The sequence below is a fragment of the Biomphalaria glabrata genome, chromosome 5, assembly GCF_947242115.1.
Source record: "Biomphalaria glabrata chromosome 5, xgBioGlab47.1, whole genome shotgun sequence".
Classification (NCBI taxonomy): domain Eukaryota; kingdom Metazoa; phylum Mollusca; class Gastropoda; family Planorbidae; genus Biomphalaria; species Biomphalaria glabrata.
In genome coordinates, this window is record NC_074715.1 from 43,114,601 (window position 1) to 43,132,621 (window position 18,021).

General features: G+C 30.8%; 1 protein-coding gene across 1 annotated transcript in view; it reads right to left on the bottom strand.

The window, feature by feature from the left end:
• Nucleotides 1–18: 18 nt before the first annotated feature.
• Nucleotides 19–18,021, bottom strand: part of LOC106063599 (coiled-coil domain-containing protein 178-like) — a 21,719-nt gene continuing 3,716 nt past the window's right edge. Inside the window, exons 2-21 of the mRNA XM_056028530.1 lie at nt 17,265–17,414; nt 16,936–16,989; nt 16,078–16,281; nt 15,780–15,914; nt 15,460–15,669; nt 14,778–14,928; nt 13,915–13,984; nt 10,054–10,196; nt 8,514–8,667; nt 7,868–7,963; nt 7,512–7,648; nt 6,366–6,549; nt 5,641–5,772; nt 5,396–5,488; nt 4,634–4,747; nt 4,386–4,531; nt 3,036–3,121; nt 1,264–1,337; nt 1,010–1,159; nt 19–595 (exon numbers count right to left, since the gene is read on the bottom strand). Coding sequence (XP_055884505.1) covers nt 239–595; nt 1,010–1,159; nt 1,264–1,337; nt 3,036–3,121; nt 4,386–4,531; nt 4,634–4,747; nt 5,396–5,488; nt 5,641–5,772; nt 6,366–6,549; nt 7,512–7,648; nt 7,868–7,963; nt 8,514–8,667; nt 10,054–10,196; nt 13,915–13,984; nt 14,778–14,928; nt 15,460–15,669; nt 15,780–15,914; nt 16,078–16,281; nt 16,936–16,989; nt 17,265–17,412 — 2,838 coding nt within the window. The 5' untranslated portion in view covers nt 17,413–17,414 and the 3' untranslated portion in view covers nt 19–238. The remainder of the gene's footprint in view (nt 596–1,009; nt 1,160–1,263; nt 1,338–3,035; nt 3,122–4,385; nt 4,532–4,633; nt 4,748–5,395; nt 5,489–5,640; nt 5,773–6,365; nt 6,550–7,511; nt 7,649–7,867; nt 7,964–8,513; nt 8,668–10,053; nt 10,197–13,914; nt 13,985–14,777; nt 14,929–15,459; nt 15,670–15,779; nt 15,915–16,077; nt 16,282–16,935; nt 16,990–17,264; nt 17,415–18,021) is intronic.

Here is an 18,021-nt window from a genome sequence, read left to right on the forward strand (position 1 = left end):
ATTCTAAAATACTTGTAGTTTGAATGGGAAAAAAAGTTTATTTAAAATAGAATGGTGGTTAGGTTATCAAAAATATATCATCAAATTAACACTAAATAATGTCTTTATACAACTCTTTCAATAGTTATATACTAAACTTATTAACAGGACAATCTCTCAATTATTGATTTATGATTTATTCTACATATTTGTATGTAAAATGATATTAAGAACATGATTACATGCACTTTTGCCATGACTAAAGAACTGCCGTTGTTGCTTGATGATATTGTCCAGTGCTGGTAAATGTTGGTTTCACTACTATTGATTCTGAGATTTGGGGTAAGCTCACAGCATGACCCTGCACTTGACTCGCTTTAACATCTAAGGCTGTCTCCTTTCTAGCTAGACTAGGTCTCTGGCCATCTCTTTGAGAACTTAGGAACTGGGTGATTTCTTCTAAAGCTTTTTCCATGTTGTCCTGAAGCTCTGAGACACGAACAGAATTGTTGCTGGACTCCTGATGAAGTTTGGCCAGCTCAGCTTCATTGTACAGACCACTTAGTTTAATGTAGATGCGCAGGGCACCATGAAGTTTAGATTGTATTGACATCAACTGAAAATGTGAAACCATGTTAAAACCTGAGATTTTGATTTGCAAAATAGATTTGTTTAGTGACAAATTAGCTGATTTCAAATCTGAAACAATTAAACATTTATTGGAATAAAAAAAAAAATTTTGGCAAAGCTTACTAATGTATAGTAAGTGTGACTGAAATGTTCTAATTCAATTTTAATTCAGTAAGACTACGAAAGTTTTTTCTGGAATAATATGATATATTATAATATGATATATTATAATCATTATAAAATTCTTTGAGAAATAAAGTAATTGTGTTAACGATTTTAGTCAAAAATTATGATCATTTGTTTAAATTCAAATATTTTGTTAAACAAGCAGAAGTGGTGCTCTAACTTTCCATGGGAAAAAAAATTATAAGTATAAATATGAAAAAAAAAAAACTCTAACCTGCTTGACATCATTGATAGTGGATTCAATTTTCACCTTGTCATCAAAACTTTTCAACATTTCATCTTTTGCCATCAGAAATTCATTTTGTAACTGTCTATACCTGGATGCCAACTCATTGTTTTTTTTCTTCAGATGCTCTTTTTCAGACTGAATAGTTTTTAACAAAAATGTAGCATTAAGGACTTGCAAGTTTGTTTGTTTTTTCTACGAATGAGGATAAAATTTCTATAAAATTTACATTTGAATTGTACCTGGTGTTTTCTGAACACATTTTCTCGTTCTCTCATCAGAGTTTGGTGTGATTTGTCACTTCTTTGTAATCTCTCTGTTGAAATAGGAACAATATTTTTGATTTATTTCCATAGGGTAAATTATTAGAAAGTATTTTCGATCGGAGTTCAAATATAGAAAGTAAATGTTATGAAGCTTAATATTTTGGAAAACAGTTTTACTTTGAATACACAAAACAAAACCTTGATGCAGTATGATACAATCACTGGTAGAGGAAACACAAATACAAAAACATATCCCCATAAAATACCTAGATTCTAATTTTAGGGCACGTTTCTTACAGCAGTGATGCTCAAAATACGTAGTTTTATCCGGCCTACCGAAATGTTGGCACAAAATGTAGAAAATTCCCATTAAAAAAGTTACTAAAATTATCTTTACCTATGTTAGGGTCTTCACTTTTCTTTGATGGATTGGCACCATGATCTTTAACATTTGTGTGTTAATGAAATGGGACTCTGAATGCAAAACATACCAGGAAAAGTGAACGGATCTTTACTTTGGTGGAACATAAGCCAACATGTTGTTTTATAAAGAAAGTGTGGCTGTTTAAAACAACAACATAAAACGGCATTATAAAACAAATATGATGACATACTTGTTTTGAGCCGCAAATAAAAATTGTTAAACTATGCATAGAGATTGGTGGATTTATGAGAATATTTACCAAACGAGAGACAAAAATGAGTCAGTGGGGAAGCTGGCTACAATGTTGCTCACATGAAGCCATTTTCAGATGCGGAAATAATATACTTCAAACAGCTCATTATTTAATGTAAATCCTAGCTCTATGGGTTTCTTGTAGGTCTAGCACTTATTTCTGCTTATGGGAGGTATTGTAGTGCATGTCTAAATATAGTCTGTATATAGAAACTGTTCGTTGTAGACCAGCCAAGAAAGACAATGACTAAGTAAAGATTAGGTCTTTCACTAACAGGAACAACTAGGTTAGCAAATAGATAGAGATTAGCAACTAGGTTAACACATAGTATAGAGATTAGCAACTAGGTTAACACATAGGATAGAAATTAGCAACTAGGTTAACACATAGGATAGAGATTAGCAACTAGGTTAACACATTGATAGAGATTAGCAACTAGGTTAACACACATAGATAGAGATTAGCAACTAGGTTAACACATAGATAGAGATTAGCAACTAGGTTAACAAATAGGATACAGATTAGCAACTAGGCTAACACATAGAGATTAGCTACTAGGTTAACACATAAATTAGCAACTAGGGTAACACATAAATTAGCAACTAGGGTAACACATAGAGATTAGCTACCAGGTTAACACATAAATTAGCTACTAGGGTAACACATAAATTAGCAACCAGAGTAACATAAATTAGCAACTAGGGTAACACATAGAGATTAGCTACCAGGTTAACACATAAATTAGCTACTAGGGTAACACATAAATTAGCAACTAGGGTAACACATAAATTAGCTACTAGGTTAACACATAAATTAGCTACTAGGGTAACATAAATTAGCAACTAGGGTAACACATAAATTAGCAACTAGGTTAACAAATAGAGATTAGCTACTAGGTTAACACAGACAGAGATTAGCAACTAGGTCAACACATAGATATGCATAGAATGTAAAAATCTTCTTATTTGAAAGAACATTTGTAATTAGAAATACTGTCATTACATATTTTATAAGTCATATAACATAGGAACCAGCCATTTTAGTTTCATGAAGTAATATTTACCACTTTACCTAAAGACTTATCATATTGGTTCTGGAGATCCTCCTTTAGAAGTCTACCTGCTTCAACTTGGACGTTTAGTTCATCCAGCTCAGCCCTTGTAATCAGAAATGTAGATTATAGGATGATTTCCAAAGGGAAAGAATGCAATTCATTTTAATCATTTTTCTAATTTTTATATTTTGAACAGAGCATTAGAATTTAATGGGTTTTGAATTTCCACATAATGACATTATGTTATTGTCACTAGATGTGATTTTTTTTTTTATTTGTGTAAACTATATATATATATATATATATATATATATATATATATATATATATGTAACAGAGGCGCCCCACGGAAACGCTTCAAAGACCAGCTTAGGTGTCAACTTTCCTTGGCTGACATAGAAGAGAGCACCTGGTTGCATGCGGCCTCAAAACGAGACAGCTAGAGGTCACTCAAGAAGGCCACAGGATACACATTTGAGACCAAAAGAAAATCTGTTGCCGAGGACAAACACAGACGGCAAAAGAAAATCTAAATCAACCGCCTCCGGACAATGGTTATGCTTGCCATAGGGGGTGGCAAAATATGTAGGTCACAGCTGGGACTGCGCAGCCACAGGAAATACTGCATCCCTCACTAATCTTTGGACTCAAAGACTAGCCTTATTATTATTATTATTATATATATGGCCAACAGTTAACAATGGTGTCGTGTAGCCAGCACAACGACCAGCCGCCTTTACTTTTCCCTAACTAGTGCCAGGTACCCATTGGAGCTGGGTGGACTCAAAGGCACCCAAAGATCCCGAAATTAAAAATCACAATCTTCACCAGGATTCAAACCTGTGACCCCCGGGATTGGAAGCCAAGCACTTTACCGCTCAGCCACTGCGTCTCCAATGTGCAAATTACCTATATAAATTGTACATTACCTACTAAGCACTGGAAAAAAATATTTAAAGATTTCTAAAGAATCAAATTAATAAAATTAAGCAATCAAAAAATTAGAACCAAACAACAATTGTTCATTTTGTAAAATCTCTTAAGAGTAAAAATTGCAATGAAATTTTTTTTAGAGTAAAGGTTACTGTAGGGGTTTTCTCAAAGTATGCTAACAAAAAGGGGTGTGTTTTGAAAAGGTATTCAATTTGTTTTTTTAAGGGAAAAAATTATGTTAAATTTTCACTGTATTTTAATATCCATGTTTGAATTTTTATGTAACAATTACATTATGTCCATCATATCAAAATATATAATAATGTAAGAGACATCAATTTCACTGCCTGTTCCTCCACTAATTTTCAGATATTTATCTAATATTTTAAGTTTGAAGAATAAAGCATTATCCTAGTTAAATGTCTCATATTTACGTAAGTGTTGTTATTGCTTCTTCTGATGTTTTCACTGATTTCTCCATCATTTTCTGGGCTGAATCCATCTCTTCAATTTGTTTGTTCATCATTGAAGACTTGTATTCCATTTGATTAATCTCATCATTTAATGCTTTAAGCTGACTCTGTCACATACAGGGTAAACAATCAGTTCATTTTATAATTAGAAAATTCATCAAACTATTAAAATGTACATACAGAATAGTGATAAAAGTGAAAGTAAATACCTTGAGGGCTTGGTGGCGTGGCTGTAAAACTGCTAATTGTTTATTTAGTTTTTCACTGTTTTCTTTAAAATTACTTTCAGTCTCTTCCAATTTTTTCTGTAAGCTAACTTTTTGCTGAAAAATAGTTTTTTGTTGGTTTTTAAATTTGTCAAATTAAATTTTGTACAGTATTTCTTCCACTTTTGTGCTTGCTATCAGCTGATCTTAACTTCATGTAAGAAAATAGCTTCCTTTTGATACTACTTACTTTTAAAGACTCCTATATTGAAGATCATATAATATAATTATAATCTAAAATAACAGGAGATATAATACCATAAAATGAAATAGATTTCGAATACTAAGATATACTGAAAAAAAGTTATTGTAGAAATATCCAAGTTGCTATAAATCATTAATTTGAATTATTCAGTATTATTTTTAATAACAGAAAAGAATTTTTAACTCATTCTAGCAAAATAAAGTAGAAGTAAAGAGGACATAGGAATAGGAGGGGATTCACAATTAATTAAATTCTTATTAGGGATTTAAATTGATAAATATATTATTTCTTATAGAACGCAATAGATTTTTAAAATGTTTTTTTATATAGTAAAATCATTATGATAACAAGCTAAAAGTCTACAAAGAAAAATTTAAAAAATTATAAGTATCAATTCTGAAAAAAATATTAACAAGCAAATAAGTTTAAATTATAAAAGAATTTCAAATATGAAAATAATGCACTCTCTCCAATACAAACAGAAAAACAAAAAAAATTACTTTTGTCCTTTCTTCCTTGGCAGACCGAAGTTTTTCTACTTTCTCTAATACTGCACTAACAGCTCTATGCACTTCATCTGCCACATTTTGTGCCTGTAATGAAATAAAAATTGTGAAAAGCAGTAGCAAATGATACTAGAATATGATTAAAAATGAAAACTTTCCAAAGATTTAAAAGCTATACTTTAACATTACATCGCTGATCTCTTATTTGACATTTATGAGACATTTAATTAGACATTTACTTTTTCTCTCTTTTTGGCAGATTCCAATTTTGTCTTTTCAATTTCCCCACCTTCTGTAGTGATACGAGCTTGCAGTACTGTCTTAGTGTGCATCTCATCTTTCACTTGTTTTCTCAATGCTTCAAGAGTGTTCTGCACAAAAACATGGGATTTAAAATCTTTACAATCTTTGAAACAATGAAATGATACTTGAATAACAGTTAATATTTATACATCAAAATATGTACTTTATAATTACAAAGGATTTATAAATCAGAATATACTTTACAATTAGCAAAGATTTCCTTTGAAATATCATCAAATTACACTAATTTAAGTAATTATTAGTAAACCTCCTTTCTTTTAATGTCTGAACGATGTCTGTCTAAAGGTTTTCAAACTGGAGTAAAAAGTTCCTTTTAAGATTTTGTGATATGTCGAGACAGATAATTTAATAGTTACATGTTTCTGTGGTCATTCTGTGAACGAATTTAGCTTTCCTCATCCACGCTTATGGTCTTAGGAGGTTTAATCCTAAATTAAAACTTTGAATTGATCTTAAGACATTTCATTTAGTTTTTAAGCCTTATTTCCTCATTAACATAAATCATTTATTATCTAGTATTTATTAATAACCATCTATTAAAAAAGCTTAGAACCATCTATTAAAAGACTACTTTAGAACTATACATTTAAAGCCTATAATTTATAACTATCGATTAAAAAGTTTATAACTATCCATTAACCTTTAATTTATACTCAGCCTGAGAGGCCTGTTCTTTTTCTATATGAAGTTTTCCATGCAGGTGATGATTTAAAGAGGCATTAACATTGTAGCTCTCCAAAGTCTGCTGCAACATGGTGCTGCATCGTTCAATTTCTTTGTTGATTCTCACAATATTCTTTTCCGAAGCTACTTTGTGCTGGATACTGAAGATAGCAAAATACATTTTGAGTTATTTAAAAAAAAAATATCTACTAGTATTATCTAGTAATTAATGGTGGACAGAATTTGATGAGCATTACAATCAAGTTGTCTTCATTTGTGTGAAATGTCAAATATCACTGAAGTTCTTAATAGGAGATAGACAGAATGGTTTTAAAATTTTGGTTTTTATTCTTATCAAAACAAAATTTTGTTTTAGAAAACTTTCTCCTTTAAAGATATATGGAAAGTTTTCCACCTTTTTGGTCTCTATTGATCTCAAAATATATACATATAGACTGTGATGGAAACTAGCTGTGAGATTACAAGAATATAACTGTGTTTGAATTTTTTCTTTAAAAAAAGGTTTTAAAATGTGAATGAACTGATAAAAGTTTGTAAGGGTCTTTTGCTTTGTAGGAACTAAAGATATGTTAATGAGTTAATTTTGTGTCTACAAACAAATAGATGGTTTACGACCGAACTAGCAATCCAAACTAAAATCATTTTAATTATCATAACAATGACATTAACACAATAAAATATCACATACACGCAGTAACATGTCACACATACACAAGTTTTAGTGGATAATGAAAGGAGCAAGTAAAATTAAAGATTAGTAACATTTACTAATTGAGTAAAACAATAAGTGGTCATTGAGGCAAAGTACAATAGAAAGTAAATAAAAACAACACAATAATAGACCTATTTAAAAAAAAAAAAAAGCAGCAATACAAGGAAAGAACAATTGAATAAGAGATACATCATGCAGTTTGCAATAAAGTAAAGAGAGATTAAGCCATGATTAGATTTTAATAGACAAAAAAAAAGAAAGAGTTTTAAAATATTTAAGAGAGATTAAGCCATGATTAGATTTTAATAGACAAAAAAAAAGAAAAAGTTTTAAAATATTTTTACTCTATTAACAAAACTATTATCATCAAAATTTACAATGCATAATTACCATTTATTTATTTTCTCTTCACAATCATCAATATCCATGGTGACTTCTTGATTTTTGTGTGTGAGCTCTCTACGTTTTGTTTCCACTGACTGCACTTGGCGTTCAAGGTTTTCTATTTTGTGCTTATTGTTATTTTTCTACATTTGGAAATAAAGCACTCAACACATTTCAACCTTCATTTACAAGTATAATTCTATGTTTTATTAAGGAGAGTTGAGAAAGGGGTTTAACTCATAATTTATGCTTCTATAAAAAAAAAAAGACTAAATTTTATTTAAAGATTTTTTTCTTTATTTTGGACACTTTGAATTTTTTTTTTACAACTTTCTAGTTCAATTTTATTTTAAAAATCTTACAGTTGTTTTCAGATCTTGTTCCAGCTGGTCATTTTCATTTTCAAGTCTTCTGTGCTCAAACACAGCTTGAGTTATCTTTGATTGCAAATTTTGAACCTAATATTAAAAAATGTATTACAGAATTACATTTTGAACAATGCAGGTGCACATTTAAACAGAATCCATTAACATTTTACAGTAGGCCTCAACAACACTTTCAAATCTATTATCTACATGCAATGGTTGAGAGCTATTTTAAAATATTATTTTAGAATGAATGAGCACTAAATGGGAGAAGTAGAAAAAATTGTTTTTGTGCTGCTAAAATGATGCATTTTAAACAATAGAAGATGCCGAAGGTGGTGGAATTTACATCAATGGCCTTAAAGAATTCTAGGTCTCAAAGCATCTTTGCTTCTTTGACAGAAGAAAGTTTTAAATGTTTCTTCAGAAATGAAGATTATTACATCCAAGCCCTTCCCTCTTGCAGGACAGCAGGGGATGATGGGATGTCAAGGTTCAAACCTATACCATCATGACAGCAATTCAAAATGTGTATCACATATCCATTCATTTTACTTTATCATATACATTACATAATATTTCTTTACTGGCAGAATCAACATAGAAATCATGAAACAATGCATGTACATCAAACCAATCTGACCTTTGTGGCTTGCATTCCCTCTGCTATTTTTGCATTTTCATTTTTGACTTGGAGCACTTTCATTTCTTGCTCATTATCAATTAATCGACTATTGATGTCATTTATTTGATGCACATATGCATTGAAATTCAACTTGGCCTCAGATAGTTCTTGACTGTTAAAAAAAGGTGTATAATTATTACAGTGTCACTCATTCCAGCTGACACACAGAGACAAAATTAAATTATCTTTAAAAAAAATAATGCCAACGTATAGCTTATATCTGAGGATAAACTTTGCTTATGTGCCATTTTAGAGTAAAAAAAAATCTAACATCATTTTGTAGTGAATAAATGTTTTTCCATATAATGTTTTCTAATAAATTTTTTGTTGTCTCATGTGTATCAAGATTTTTTGTATGATAAATGTTAATTTTATTTACTTAGATGAATTATTTAATTAAATAGCTTCTTCTCACTTAAGAAACAATTCAGAGGATTCACTGGTTTAATTTATATAAGTTTTGACAGATGAAGCTGATTCTAAAGAGGCAGAGCCACAGTTCCTACAGAAAAATGTTTCCATTTTGTCACAATAAAATAAGGTAGTTCTCTTTGTCTTTCTTTTCTCAGCCTTTTTACTCTCAGCGATGTTTATGTCAGCAAGCACAATCTCTCTATGCTGCCTAATCCTGGTCAATATTTACAACATATTTTCATTGATAAATTTTTTGAGGGCTGTCAGGTCATGTGGTATGCACTCTAGTCTGTCATTGAGTGATATTGATTGTTTAAACCCTCCCCACTGCCATCCCACATGGTCCTGTGAGAGGTTTGGGCTAGGATATAATTATTTTCAAGTCCAAAGGAAAATCTGAAACATTTAAAACATTTTACAAACACAACATCTCTTTTGTAGATATTGTTATGTTAGCCTTGGACATTCTATAGGTCGAGTTACTTTTTTTAAGGTCTCAGTAGAAAATATCTTCCAGAATTCTTTCATCAAGCCAGAACCAACAATCATTTTTGCACTAGTGTTGCATAGTTTTAAAACTGTCAGTCAGAGACAATATATTTCCAGGAGATGTACATGGTGCATGTATGCTGACCAACCATAGAATTACAGACTTGACTATTTGACTATACTCTTGAGATGTAAAATGTCACAGATTTGACTATACTGATTCATGTGGTGCTATCTCAGACTGAAAGTTTTGTCTAGTCTGCTGAAATTTTTTCCTATTTTTTTTCTAATGTTGGCAATAGTTTACTCTAGGTAGGTAACTTTATGTACAGCCATAATATCCTGTGCAAGATTGTCATATTTATGATACTCTGATATTTCTTATGTGTGTGAACACTTGAAACACAGCTTCCAGGACACTACTAGTCTTTCCAATTCTACTGAGAGCAGCAGGATTGCAAAATAAAAGCTCCTGAATAACAATATGCCTTCTCTTTGTTTTGACTTTATAAATAAATTGGAATATGAATGAAGTAAAAAAAAAACAAAAAAAAAAACAAATGTGTCATTAATAAATGTGAAGGTGTTATTGTACCTAATGTTAGCCAGATCATCCCTGACCCTGTCTAGCTCTTTTTTTATAAACCCTCTTTCTGTTTCAGCCTTGGTTATAGCTTCTGTATATTTCATGTCAGTCTTTGCCAGTCTTTGTTTGGTCATCACCAATTCCTGATCTGTCTGTAAGAATACAGAAGGCATGAATAAAAAAAACAGTATAAAGAATTTTTTTTTTAAGTGTGCATTATTTTCATCTGAAATATATATATATATATATATATATATAAGTAATAAGAGCACCATACATTTGTAAGCATCTTCTTATCTTATCTTATATAATACAGACGTTACTTCAAAAAAGAAGATGATTACGTCCTACGCGTCATGCATTTAGTCATGCATATTAACCAATGACTTAAATTCTGCCAAGTCACTGGTTTTCCTGGCTAGCTCAGGCAACCCATTCCATGCTCTAATAGCACTAGGGAAGAAGGAGTATTTGTACAAATTTGTCCTAGCATATGGGACGAGGAATGTGCCTTTATCTTTGTGTCTTTCAGAGTATTTTATTAAATTTTGTTTTTGTATTTGAAGATTATGGTTCAGTGTTTTATGTATGATTGCTACTTTACTTTTGAGCCTTCTGTCCTGAAGGCTTTCTAAATTTAGTGATTTTACTAAAGGTGTTACTCTAGTCAAATGTGAATATTCGTTTGTTATGAATCTCACTGCTCTATTTTGTGTCTGTTCCAGTTTCTTAATGTTTTCTTGAGTTGAGGGGTCCCAAACGGAGGATGCATATTCTATTATTGGCCTAACCAAGGTTAAGTAACATTTTAGTTTTATGTTCTTATTTGATTTATAGAAATTTCTTTTAATAAATCCTAATGCTTTGTTTGATTTTTTTGTAGTTTCATCAATATGTGGATTCCATGATAGTTTTTCATTTATTATAACACCTAGGTATTTTGCGTTTTTAGTCTGTGATACTGGTTTGCCATGAATAAGATAAGTGGAATTAATTTGTTTTAGTTTTTTTGTTACTCTTAACAACTGACATTTTTCTGGGTGGAAAGACATGCTCCAATTTGATTCCCATTTCTGTAATTCATCTAATTCTCTTTGTAAAATATCTGTGTCTTGTGTTGTTTTTATTGTTCTATATATTATGCAATCGTCTGCAAATAATCTGACTTTTGTTCCTGAACTAATGCAATTTGGTAAATCATTTATGTAAATTAAAAATAGTAGTGGACCCAAGACTGTACCTTGAGGTACACCTGAGTTTACTGTTATCGGTGTTGATTTAGAGCCATTTATTATTACAGTTTGTTCTCTCCCTATCAGAAAGTCTTTAATCCACTGATGCAGTGGACCATTAATGCCGAAATATTTTAATTTTTTAAGCAAACTATGGTGGTGAACTTTGTCAAAAGCCTTAGAAAAATCTAGTAAGATAGCATCTATTTGTTCACTATTATCTAAACCTTTTGAAAAATCATCAATTAGTCCTATTAGTTGTGTTTCACATGATCTATATTTCCTAAAGCCATGTTGGTATGGTGTGAGGACATTATGTTTGTCTAAGTGGTTTATGATGTTGCTACATATTATGTGTTCTAGGATTTTACATGTGATGCTGGTAAGTGATACTGGTCTGTAGTTCCCTGGGTCAGATTTTTCTCCTTTTTTAAATAGGGGGGTGACATTAGCTTCTTTCCAGTCCTTTGGTACTCTGCCCTGGTTAAGTGAAGCCTGAAAGAGTATTTTGAACACTGGGGCTAGCTCATTACTTAGTTCTTTGAGTAATCTAGCTGGAATACCATCAGGTCCAGAAGCTTTATTTGGTTTGGTGTTGGCTAATAGTTTTTGAATTCCATTTTCTTGTACTACTATATCTTCTATGTTGTCTACTTGGTTCAAATTCAGTAATATGTCTTTGTCTCCTGGGGCTGAGAATGCTGATGCAAAGTATTTGTTTAGAATGTTTGCTTTAGTTTCATTATCATTATGTATTATGTTATGTTCATCTTTTAATGGCGCTACGCCTGTTGTTTCCATTTTCTTAGACTTAATGTATGACCATAGGTTTTTGTTGTTATCTTTAGATATTACATTGTTTATGTATTCACTCTGCAGCTGTCTGCTTACTTTTTGGGTTAAGTGTTTAATTTTTATATACTTTTTGTAAACTCTTTCTGCATTAGTTTCTTTAAATTTTCTATAGAGGTTTTCCTTCTGTTTACAAAGCTTCTTTAGTCTATTATTAAACCAGCATTTATTTATTTTGTTTGATGTGTATTTAGTTGGTATATGATTTTCTATTATGCTTTTAAGATGGTTTTTAATGAAATTCCAGAGGTCATCGACTGGTTGGTTAATGTCTTTTTCTAATAAGAATGTTTGTTGAAAGTTTAGTGCAGCTTGGTGTAGTTGTGTTAGGTTACATTTATTCCAGAGTAAGATTTTTCTTTTGGGTTTTGTATTGGCTACTGCTTTTATCTGACTGTGTATTTTTATGATCTCATGGTCTGATAGACCAGGGATAATTTCATAATCAACTACTAATCCAGGTCTGTTGGTTAAGAAGAGATCTAATGTGTTGTTTAATCTAGTTGGCTTTTTAATGATTTGATCTAAACTTAGGTTGTGTAAAGTTTCTATGAAAAGCTCATTTATGTCCTTAAGGTTTTGGTGTTTATCTATGGTTAGTGTTTTCCAATTTATATCAGGTAGGTTGAAATCACCCATAATCCAAAAAACTGCATTTTTATTTGTCTCTTTAAGTGTAGTAATCTGATTACATAGTTCCTGCATGTATTCTAAACTAGAATTTGGTGGTCTGTAAATGCTGCCTATTATTAGGGATGTTGAGGTGGTATTAATTTTACAAAATGTTGATTCTACATTTTTTGAGTTAGGTAAGGTAATTTCTTCTGCTATAAGAGTGTTTTTTATTGCTAAAAGAACTCCTCCATGATTATCAGCCCTATCTTTTCTAAAAATTTCATAATTACTATTGAAAATTTCTGCATTATAAATTTCAGGATGCAGCCAAGTTTCTGTTCCTGCAATTATGTCTGGTTTCTCACATTCTAATAAAATTTCTAAGTCTGCTGTTTTGTTCCTAATGCTTTGAAAATTTATAACTAAGGTTTTAAGGTATTTTGGTATTACTTCTTTAGTAGGTTTGTTTAGTGAGGCTGTTGTATTAATTTTAGTAGATTTAGGTTTAACAGGAGTGGATCTGGCTAGTGGTTGGTGAGTTTGGTTCGGGATGGTGTTTAGGATGTTGTATGGGTTAGAAGTGTCCGCATCAAAGGAATCAAACAGTCCTGATGTAAACTGAGGTAACCCACACGGTACACAGTGCCATGATGCATAATGCTGTAGCCTGCTTAATTAGTTTAATTTTTTTTACCATGGATATGTTGGAAAATTATAGTTAAATGAGCTCAGATCAAAATACTAAAATTGCATTTTTTTGGTTGATATTTAATAGGTCCATGGGATGCATGCATGACAAAATAAGTTAGTTTCCAAGTGTTATTTGTGGTTCATGAAATACTCTGTGCACCTGAACTATATAGCAAACATTTACTTTATCAACTGACTAAATGTGCATACTAGTGCTGGTTGGTCTAAAAAATTTCCTCCAATATTGTCAGACCAGAATGTAGATTAACACCTCTAAGAGTTTGATCTATACATTTACATCAATAGCTCTGCTACTCTGCCATGTCCAACGTCCCTCAAGGACTCTCAGAACCTTGGCACATTAAATGTAATTTACTACCTCAGTCATCATATTGTGCTGATAAACTTTTTGACATATTTTTGTGTTAAACTGTCAATATACTCAAGTGTTTGAGTTAACAATAGAAACAATGTAACTTACATCCCCTTGAGCTTTCCTTATTTTGTCCATAGCTTCAACTTCTAAGACCAACTTTTCTTGCACCAAGGGTCTACAATTAAATTGTTATAGAATATTATTGGCCAACAGGCCTATATAATTATGATATATCTACATCCATTATAATATCCTACACAAAGCCATACCTCAACTGGTCTTTCATGTTAATTAGTTATTTAAATTATACTTTAAATCAGTGTTTTTTTGTGACAGTACCTTTTTGAATGTGGGGAAAAAATTATTTTTTTTCTTGTATTTTAACATTTATTATTAATTTATTAGTAGTTAAAAGTTAGGCAATCCATCACTGAGTACCAGCATCTAATCACTGAGTACCAACAATTATTGGTTTTTATGTTAATCAGTTATTGAAAAATATGTTAGTTTTCCAAAGTTATTTAGGCAACTTGTTTTTTCAAGATCTAACGGCACTTAGTAAGAATAGAACTATATGAAATAGAAAATTTTTATCTTTGACTCAATATTGGTGTTTAATTAAGTTTTTTGGTGGATATAATTAGTATTTCATTTGTGACTTTATGTTAATGTTTTAACACTATTAATTAATAAACTTAAATTTATATAGGAAATAGTCACTATTAGAGAATGAAAAGGTTGTCAATGGGGATTAACTATCATTGCCTATAAAATACAAACAAGTCCAGCACCTGGTCTGCTCATGTGACTAAGATATTAAGCCTAGCTATAGCTGCTCCTAGTAACAGATACTTAGTGCCTCAAAACTGTGAAGCTTCAGGCAAATGAAGCTTGTCAGTCTATTAAGGCAATTCATCTGGGAGAGGGTTACTCTGACTCCATAAAGAAACAGAAAAGAAAAAACTTACACATGCTGTTGAATAAACGTAATGTCCTCCTTTAAATAAATGTTTATTTTTTCTGCAGTAGCAAATCTGCGTTGAACTTTCTCTTTATTGCGTTCACTGTAGGTATAGTGCCACTGTAACTCACTTATGTCCATTATACAAGTTTCATGTTCTGGAATTTTTTGTTTAAACAATAATTAAAATTTTAAAAGGAGTCAATTAACCTCATATAATTTAATTTAAATTAAAAGATTTTAAATGATAGACAAATTTTTCATAACTATATGTTATTTTTTTATTTTTTGAATCCCCTCTTTAAAATGAAGATTGGCATATTTTATGATTTGTTGCGTCCATTCAGTCCATTTTAAAGTGAACTACAGGGCATCTCTCAAATGAAGGACAAATGCATATAGTATAAAATATGTGAACTTAGCAACACTGAGTAAGTCTTCTTTATAAATTAGACATTAGACATATTTAGAGGATGAAACAGAAACAATACTGCAAGCAAAGATTACAAAATAATGGCAATTTAACAACTAAGTTTGTGCCATTTCAAAGTCATGGGACTTGGTAGGCATTATATAATTAGCCAACTTAACATCTTTGCAAACTGAGGAAGAGAAAGAGATTTCTGACAAAAACAATTTCCAAAAACTTTGTTAGAAAACTGTAATAGATTTATTTTCAATATTGGTACCTCTTTGAACAAGGGCAGGTAATTCCTTAACCCATCGTAACTGAAGATCATCAATTTTCTTTTGTAGCATTTCAGTTCTTGCAACTTCTTTAATGTAAGCTTCAAAAGTCTCTCGTCTATCATTTTCAAGGTTTGCTAAAAGTGTAAGGACTTCATTAAAAACCCCTTCTGCATCAAGAAAAGGAGCGCTGATGTCAGAGTCAATTTTTTCTGAAACATGAAACCAGTTTAGATGAAATAAGATAATTAGAATGAGTTTAAATAGTCCTATAATTATTTTTTCAAGCTAAATGTATGTATATTTGTAGATCAAGGATTACCTGCTTCTTCAGTTATGTGGCTGCTCATTCCCAAAATAGCTAAATCAGCAGAAACTTGTTTAAATGCATCTGATTGGTCACTTAATGTTTCATCTGATGCTGGAACAAATTTTAACTGCCTCCTTCCAACGTTACCTGATAGATATAATTAAATGAATAGACCTTTAATTTAAAAATTGATTACATTGAAGATACAAGATCACAAAAACTATTAATATCATTGTTAAAAGTATGTGCGTTGTACAAGGTTTATTCACTTCTTTACAAAGTAGATCATGGTTTGAATTATTATGATTACCTTTTTTTGTTTTTTTATCAGTTTTTTGCTTGGAAACTTGAACATCTTTCTGCTTTAACCATTCATCTATTACTTTTTGTAATAACTTTATATGGGATACAGCTTTCCTTAAGCATGGAGTCCAAATATTAACAAGTTCACAGCTACGCGGTCTTATCTGCTTATTTAGCCAATTCTCTGGTAAGGCAAACAACTGATCTTCAACTGGAAAGAAATAGTACAAAATTATCCTTACTGTCCCACTTTAAAATTTTTATAATAAATAAGTATCTATTGAAAATAAAATTAATTAAATCTAAGCTTTTTTAAACAGATATAATTGTTATATTCAATGTTTTACACTAAAATTAATATACACAATCATAAATAATAACAATATGTTATATGGACATTACAAATAAAAATTAACTTCATTGTATCCTAAAAGCTACTGGTAAAGTCATAGGCAAAAAACAAACCCTATCTGGGTAGCTGTTTGAGACAAACATCCATAAAAAAGCTAAAAAGATTCTAGAAATAAAAAATCACCCTTTGGGTCAGGATTTTGTGATTTTACCATCACAAAAGAGATGCAAGACACCAATAGCAAAGACAAACAGACACAAAAACTCTTTTGTTTCCCTGGCAATCAAATCATTAAATAGAAACTAAACTATCTGATGTAAACTTTTCACATGTCAATTATGAGTGAGTCTGGTGTGAATGTACATTTTGTTTTTTTATAGTTAAAATGTTTTGTTTGGTGTAATGCACAAATTGTAAGACAAATTTTCTTACTGACAACAAAGATTAATATTATTATTATTATAACATTCATGGTGCAATATTTCTGTTATTGGGACACTATATATTGATTACCTTCTTTTTCTGATTCAATGAGGTCTACTTCCTCACCTTCATGATTGGGTGTATCTGTTGATTAGAATTTCATCTAATTAGTCACACTGCAAAAATATTTATAGTATTTTTTTTTCTGAAATGTCATGCAGTCCATAGGTCTCAGAGCCTATTTTTTCATTTTAGTATTACATTTCGGGAAGTTACAATTTTATTTGCTTATGACAAATAAAAAATCCTTATTTTATTCATTAGTAGAACAATGATAGCTAGATAACTATTAAAATTGTCAAAAAGGATAACATTATATAAACTATGTAACCAAATTTCTTGATGCAATTGTGACATACTACTATTAGGTGAAACAACTTCAACTTCCATAACACTTAGATCAGTTTTCCTGAACTCCTCATTGCTAGTTGACCTTGAACCCATGCTGCCATCATGAGAGTTATTTGTAAACGCTTCCACATCCTCCAGTTTCACTACTTTATCCATATCTGAAATAGTTCAAAGATATTTTATAATATAAAGATGCATAAAAACTAAGTCTAGGTTTTAACATAATAGTTACTTTGTTTTCTAGATTGATGTGTCATTATTAACCATCATTACATTTTTCTTACTTTTCATGATACTGACATTCTAAAAAGTGAATAGCATTACAAAAAAAAGCTAATGCAGACTAAATTATTTTGGAAGTTCAAAGACTCAAAAAGCAAAGATATACTGCTGCAGGGATGAACAAATGTATAGAATATGCAATAAACATGCATATGTGTGACCCTGTGAGACTAAGTAAAGCAAAGGATGTTCGGGCCACAAGACCTTCATCAGCTAAAAAACAAACAAAAAAAGACAAACAATTAACACATAATAGGCTAAAGTTAACTTATCTATCGACGCAGAAAAGAAATGAAATTATTTTGGGACTAAGGAGAAATAGGAGTGCAGCTGAAACAAGATTTTTTTAAATGTGTAACCCAAAAATTAAAACAAAAAGTAATAATTAGAAAAAGAAAAGGATAAAACTTTTAATGAGTATCTGATGGTTCAATTTGTCAGTAAGTAAGCAATGGTGTGAAATTTTACAAAGAGAATTAGATA